The sequence below is a fragment of the Curcuma longa genome, chromosome 7 (genome assembly GCF_044706935.1).
Source record: "Curcuma longa cultivar G26 ecotype Majalengka, Jawa Barat chromosome 7, ITB_CL_G26_1.1, whole genome shotgun sequence".
NCBI lineage: Eukaryota > Viridiplantae > Streptophyta > Magnoliopsida > Zingiberales > Zingiberaceae > Curcuma > Curcuma longa.
The window spans coordinates 12422733-12430399 of record NC_133867.1 but is presented as its reverse complement, the minus strand read 5'-3'; the positions used below and the strand labels follow the sequence as shown (position 1 = coordinate 12430399).

The following is a 7667-nucleotide window of genomic DNA, read 5'->3' as shown; positions in this document are numbered from 1 at the left end:
GTATTGGCTACTATGGAACCTAATGAATGGCTGGGATATAGAAGAATCTCTAATAAATTATTAAATACATCTAAGACTTGTGCTGTTTGTTAGGATCGGTCCAGTGCATTGTGTGTGTTTATACATTTTATAAACGTATGCAGGTAAAGAAAAGATAATAATTAAAATTAATTATTACAATAATCATAATACACACATGCAGAATACAGCATGTTCATGATATAACTGGAAATTAATATTTTCAAAATAATAATTTAATGTAGGTATACCTGATGAATGTCATGACATAGAATTGATATCAATCAAGTGGTTCTATGAAAACTCCGCCTCTACTGGTGATCCACGCCAAACTCTCATATGAACGACTTCTCAAGCTACGAGTTGCGCCACCATCTTTGGTACTAGTCGACGATTGACAACCGTTGATATAAGAGAAAACTCTAATATCGAAAACATGCAACAACACTTGTCACAATCATTTTTTGGGGCTTTTTAACTATTGCCAATAATCATATTTCCGGTATAGTTTTTCGTGGTCAACCTATGACCGTTGGTATAGAGCAAACAGTCGGAATCTTTCCGATGAAGATGAAACAATCTCTGAAAACTTCACAAGCTTTCGCAGAGATAGTAGATGGTCGTCAAATGATCAGGGTTGTGTCGGTAACAACCGGACAATCTATTTGATGGCTGGAAATAATTTTTGATGACTGGACAATAAACTGTTAGGATCGGTTGGTTCGCTAGAGGGGGAGTGAATAGCGTTTCTCGATTTTTCTTGTTCTTTCTCTGCACAGAGATTAGCGGAAGCAAAAATATAAAAGAGAAAGTAAGAGATCAACGCTAATCCGGTTTGTTTACTTGGTCTCCACCTCCGCAGAGGTGACTAATCCAAGGATCCACACGCACGCACACACCCGATGCACTATGAATCTTCTCCTTCTCGAAAACCTCGAAGGCGGAAAAACCTTTACAACTCTTTAGATCTCCTCAAGAATGATATGAAATAGTGTTTGTGAGGAGAGGAAGAAAGCAGAGAATAGAGAACAAACAAGTTCTCAGAAGAAGCACAAAAGAATGAAAGAATAGCAAAATTCTTGAGTTGTTCTCGCGCAGGCTTCTTTTATAATTTCTGCAACATCAGTCGACTGCTGGCAGGGCCAGTCGACTGATGCCTTCAATCGGCAACAAAATCTCGCATTAAAGCGCATTAAATGCTTGCCAATTTTCTGCAACGTTCAAATCACAGTCGACTGTTCCAAGACCAGTCGACTGGCAACAGTCGACTCACCATAACACCAGTCGACTGCCCAGTCGACTCCTGTCTTCCTCTGGCTCGACTGATTTTTCTGTGTGCGTCTGATTTATGAGCAGTCGACTGCTGGCAGGGCTAGTCGACTGATGAAGCTGAAAAATCACATTTCAGCTTCTCTTGACCTAGACCTCGGCCTTCAAACATCTTCCACAGCCTCATGCCTTCCCTGCACTAGCTTGAGATGCTTCCATCAGCTTCGTCATGTCAAGTCCTTGCCAAGACTACCCACTTGGACTTTTCCTTGTCAAGACTACCCACTTGGACTTTTGCTTGCCAAGACTTCCCACTTGGACTTTTCCTTGCCAAGACTACCCACTTGGACTTTTGCTTGCCAAGACTGTTAGGATCGGTTGGTTCGCTAGAGGGGGGTGAATAGCGTTTCTCGACTTTTCTTGTTCTTTCTCTGCACAGAGATTAGCGGAAGCAAAAATATAAAAGAGAAAGAAAGAGATCAACGCTAACCCGGTTTGTTTACTTGGTCTCCACCTCCGCAGAGGTGACTAATCCAAGGATCCACACGCACGCACACACCCGATGTACTATGAATCTTCTCCTTCTCGAAAACCTCGAAGGCGGAGAAACCTTTACAACTCTTTAGATCTCCTCAAAGATGATATAAAATATTGTTTAGGAGGAGAGAAAGAAAGCAGAGAATGGAGAACAAACAAGTTCTCAGAAGAAGCACAAAAGACATGAAAGAATGGCGAAATTCTTGAGTTGTTCTCGTGCAGGCTTCTTTTATAATCTCTGCAACATCAGTCGACTGCTGGCAGGGCCAGTCGACTGATGCCTTCAATCGACAACAAAATCTCGCATTAAAGCGCATTAAATGCTTGCCAATTTTCTGCAACGTTCAAATAGCAGTCGACTGTCCAAGACCAGTCGACTCACCATACCACACCAGTCGACTGCCCAGTCGACTCCTGTCTTCCTCTGGCTCGACTGATCTTTCTGTGTGCGTCTGATTTATGAGCAGTCGACTGCTGGCAGGGCCAGTCGACTGGTGAAGCTGAAAAATCACATTTCAGCTTCTCTTGACCTAGACCTCGGCCTTCAAACATCTCCCACAACCTCATGCCTTCCCTGCACTAGCTTGAGATGCTTCCATCAGCTTCGTCATGTCAAGTCCTTGCCAAGACTACCCACTTGGACTTTTCCTTGCCAAGACTACCCACTTGGACTTTTCCTTGCCAAGACTACCCACTTGGACTTTTCCTTGTCAAGACTACCCACTTGGACTTTTGCTTTGCCAAGACTACCCACTTGGACTTTTCCTTGCCAAGACTTCCCACTTGGACTTTTGCTTTGCCAAGACTACCCACTTGGACTTTTGCTTTGCCAAGACTACGCTTGGACTTTCCTGCAAACTTGCATCACACATGTTAGATCACAAGTATTGCCTAACTTCATGTTGGTGCAATAGTTGCCCCAAGTGCATTGAGTTTCAATGTTTGGCTAAACTATGTTTGAAGTTAGGCAATTCTTGTTGATCTAACATGTGTGATGCAAGTTTACAGGAAAGTCCAAGCGTAGTCTTGGCAAAGGAAAGTCCAAGGGTGGTCTTGGCAAAGGAAAAGTCCAAGGGTGGTCTTGGCAAAGGAAAGTCCAAGGGTGGTCTTGGCAAAGGAAAAGTCCAAGGGTGGTCTTGGCAAAGGAAAGTCCAAGGGTGGTCTTGGCAAAGGAGAAGTCCAAGGGTGGTCTTGGCAAGGAAAAGTCCAAGGGTGGTCTTGGCAAATTGTTCTTCTTTCTTCGGGGACACTCTGCCTTCCAGTGTCCTGACTGCTTGCATGTGAAGCACTTGCCTTTTGGCTTCTTCACTCCTGCCTGTGGCCCAGCCACCTGTGGTCCATTCACCTTCTTGCCGGTCCAGATGGTCTCTTTCTCTTCTTCCTGCCTTTCGGCTTAGAAGCAGAAACCTTCTCAGCAATGTGAATTTGAGAATTTTGACGAAGTAGACCTTCTGCCGATACTAGTTCTGTCAGAAGTTCCGCCAATGTATAATCCAACTTATTCATGTTGTAATTCAGGCGAAACTGCTCAAAACTCTTCGGCAGTGATTGGAGGATGATATCGACTGCGTATCCGCATCCATCTGTCCTCCAAGAATTTCTATTTCGTTCAGATGACCTATCATTTTGAGAACGTGATCCCTTACGGGCGTTCCCTCAGCCATGGTAGTCGTCATCAAGTTTCTCATTGCCACCTGCCTAGCTGCCCTATCCTGGTGTCCGAAGAGTTCCTTGAGATTTAGCATCATGTCATAGGCGCAGACCATGGACTGATGCTGATGTTGAAGCACACTTGACATTGAAGCCAAGATATAACACCTCGCCATCTCATCTGCCTTGATCCACTTCCTATAACTCTCCTTTTCCTCTTCACTAGAATTTTCAGTAGGCTTAGGTGGGCATTCCACTTGGAGTACAAACTTGTACTCTTCTGCAGTCAACACTATGTCCAGATTTCTTTTCCAATCTATGTAGTTGGGACCAGTAAGTTTGTTTTCTTTTAGTATGACAGCTAGTGGGTTGAAGGTCATTTTCCTGAAAAATCATGAAAATAACCATTGGTCAAATATTCGAATTTAAAATTATATTGATTCCTCAAAACAATATAATTAAATTCACCAACACCTCAAGCACCGAAGAATTAGCATGCCACGTTAGTGTGGACGTATACTAACTCAAACATTCGCAAAAGGAGGTTTTACCCATTAATTTTATTATCTGGTCAACCTATCTTTATGACCAATAAATGTTAGGAAGTATACTGAAAAGACTAGGTCTTTTATATGTAAACATTTAAGAAATAAGAAATCATGATTTGGTCAAATGATTGCAATAGGTAAATTTGCAATAAAGTCCTCTTAGTTCACACTGTAGATAACTTGGTGTCTGTGAGACACAGAAGACCATGATTATCAGTCCCCTGTGAATTATAAACTAAGACTCACAACCAAGATGGTGTTGGACAACCCATCGGGAACGGTTGTAGTGTAATTCGGTTACTGTCTGTCTTGACTGTAGAATTACACTAGTGCACTTTGTGTGCATTGAGCAGGACCATTGAGGTAGTTCAATTTACTCTGACTCACAAATTGAACAAGACCTCTGTTATTAGGAATTATGCACTCTTAATCCCGATGTAATAAATGGGCACCTATAGGTAGTAATTATTGCTTTGATTTACCAAAGGGTGAGATCTTTGCGTCAGATCAATTATTCCCGGTAAGTTGGGTGATGTTGCTATCTATATGGTGTGCCATTAATTACAAAAGGAATCCGTGTCCCAGTAAGGGTTGATGATGTCCCCTTGGATAGCTCATAAGGATTGTCAAGTCAAAATCTTGCAAGTGGACTTGGTCCGACTGACAATGAAGTTGAGTGGTACTATTCAAGGTCGTAGATGTCGATTATTGAGTTGTCAGTGAACTCAGATAATTGACGGACATACGATATCTTAAACACGGGGAGCAATGCATAATATAATAAGAAGGAACCCAAAATGTAATTTGGGGATTAGATTGGTAGTGCAATAATGATCCTCTAGTGGAATGGATCGTTATTGATGGATGTAGGTGTGTATTCTGGGTGGAATACGGGATCCGAAACCCATCAGAAGGCCAGATCTAATACCTCCTCGAGGTCCCCACTGTAGCCTAAAGACATCTTCAAAAGGATACAATCAAACGGATGAGATTAGTTCTCAGCCGTCGGATGAGATTTAATCTCGACCGTTGGATGAGATTGGTTCTCGACCGTAGGATGAGTTAATGGATGAGATCAACTTGTATCCAAGGGATTAGATCAAGTTGCATCCATTGGATCGAAATAAATAAAGAAGAATTGAAGAGAATAGATTAGAACCGTTGGATGAGATTAAGTCGTCTCCGATGGACAAGATCTATCCGGTTCGGTTTTAATTCTCTTCGGAAGGAAGAACCGGTTCACGAGGTGAACCAGAGTTGGTTCAATGAACCACACGCCCAAAGGAATGGATCAGGTCCGTTGGATCGAATCAATTAAGTTATATTAAAGAAGATTATATTAGAACCGTTAGATGAGATTAAGTTGCATCCGACGGATGAGATCTCTTCGGTTCGGTTTTATTTTCTATTTTAATATAAAATTGGTTCGCGGATTAAACCAATATTTCTATAAGTGGGCCGGCCACTTAAGATAGAAATAAGTTTGGTTTGGTTTTTTATTTTAAAAGGAAAAACCAAATCTAAAGATCCGACGGTTGCAATTTATTTAATTGGCTGAGATTTGAAATAATTTTGGAGTTTGGAATTAATTATAAAAATAATTCCGAATTTAAATTATTTTATTATTATTATATCTGGCCAAAATTAAATAAGATTGGATAAAATTGATTTTGGTTTTTTATTTTAAAGTTTAATCCGCGAACCAATTATATTAAAATAAAAAATAAAACTTAACCGAAGAGATCTCATCCATCGGATGCAACTTAATCTCATCTAACGGTTACGTTATAATCTTCTTTAATATAACTTGATCTGATTCGATCCAATGGCCATGATCCTTGCTTTGGGCGTGTGGTTCAATGAACCATCTCTGGTTCACCTCGTGAACCGGTTCTTCCTTCCAAAGAGAATTAAAACCGAACCGGATAGATCTCGTCCATCGGAGACGACTTAATCTCATCCAACGGTTCTAATCTATTCTCTTCTATTCCTCTTTATTTATTTCGATCCAATGGATGCAACTTGATCTAATCCCACGGATACAAGTTGATCTCATCCATTAACTCATCCTACGGTCGAGAACCAATCTCATCCAACGGTCGAGATTAAATCTCATCCGACGGCTGAGAACTAATCTCATCCGATTGATTGCATCCTTTTGAAGATGTCTTTAGGCTACAGCGGGGACCTCGAGGAGGTATTAGATCTGGCCTTCTGATGGGTTTCGGATCCCGTATTCATCCCCGAATACACACCTACATCCATCAATAACGATCCATTCCACTAGAGGATCATTATTGCACTACCAATCTAATCCCCAAATTACATTTTGGGTTCCTTCTTATTATATTATGCATTGCTCCCCGTGTTTAAGATATCGTATGTCCGTCAATTATCTGAGTTCACTGACAACTCAATAATCGACATCTAGGACCTTGAATAGTACCACTCAACCTTATTGTCAGTCGGACCAAGTCCACTTGCAAGATTTTGACTTGACAATCCTTATGAGCTATCCAAGGGGACATCATCAACCCTACTGGGACACGGATTCCTTCTGTAATTAATGGCACACCGTATAGATAGCAACATCACCCAACTTACCGGGAATAATTGATCTGACGCAAAGATCTCACCCTTTGGTAAATCAAAGCAATAATTACTACCTATAGGTGCCCATTTATTACATCGGGATTAAGAGTGCATAATTCCTAATAACAGAGGTCTTGTTCAATTTGTGAGTCAGAGTAAATTGAACAACCTCAATGGTCCTACTCAATACACACAAAGTGCACTAGTGTAATTCTACAGTCAAGACAGACAGTAACCGAATTACACTACAACCGTTCCCGATGGGTTGTCCAACACCATCTTGGTTGTGAGCCTTAGTTTATAATTCACAGGGGACTGATAATCATGGTCTTCTGTGTCTCACAGACACCAAGTTATCTATTTGAGGAATCAATATAATTTTAAATTCGAATATTTGACCAATGGTTATTTTCATGATTTTTCAGGAAAATGGCCTTCAACCCACTAGCTGTCATACTAAAAGAAAACAAACTTTTTGGTCCCAACTACATAGATTGGAAAAGGAATCTGGACATAGTGTTGACTGCAGAAGAGTACAAGTTTGTACTCCAAGTGGAATGCCCGCCTAAGCCTACTGAAAATTCTAGTGAAGAGGAAATGGAGAGTTATAGGAAGTGGATCAAGGCAGATGAAATGGCGAGATGTTATATCTTGGCTTCAATGTCAAGTGTGCTTCAACATCAGCATGAATCTATGGTCTGCGCCTATGACATGATGCTAAATCTCAAGGAACTCTTCGGACACCAGGATAGGGCAGCTAGGCAGGTGGCAATGAGAAAATTGATGACGACTACCATGGCTGAAGGAACGCCCGTGAGGGATCACGTTCTTAAAATGATAGGTCATCTGAACGAAATAGAAATCCTTGGAGGACAGATGGACGCAGATACACAGTGCGATATCATCCTCCAATCACTGCCGAAGAGTTTTGAGCAGTTTCGCCTGAATTACAACATGAATAAGTTGGATTTAACATTGGCGGGACTTCTGACAGAACTGGTATCGGCAGAAGGTCTACTTCGTCAAAATTCTCAAATTCACATTGCTGAGAAG

At 41.3% G+C, this 7667-nt stretch overlaps 1 protein-coding gene and 1 pseudogene across 1 annotated transcript in view; one reads left to right on the top strand and one right to left on the bottom strand.

Annotated features, from left to right (window-relative positions):
* Positions 1–3165: 3165 nt before the first annotated feature.
* LOC141832655 (uncharacterized) lies at positions 3166–3944 on the bottom strand (annotated as a pseudogene).
* Positions 3945–7043: 3099 nt separating this feature from the next.
* Positions 7044–7667, top strand: part of LOC141832654 (uncharacterized) — a 3035-nt gene continuing 2411 nt past the window's right edge. The window contains exon 1 of the mRNA XM_074720115.1: positions 7044–7635. Within this exon, the coding sequence (XP_074576216.1) occupies positions 7044–7635 (592 nt within the window). The remainder of the gene's footprint in view (positions 7636–7667) is intronic.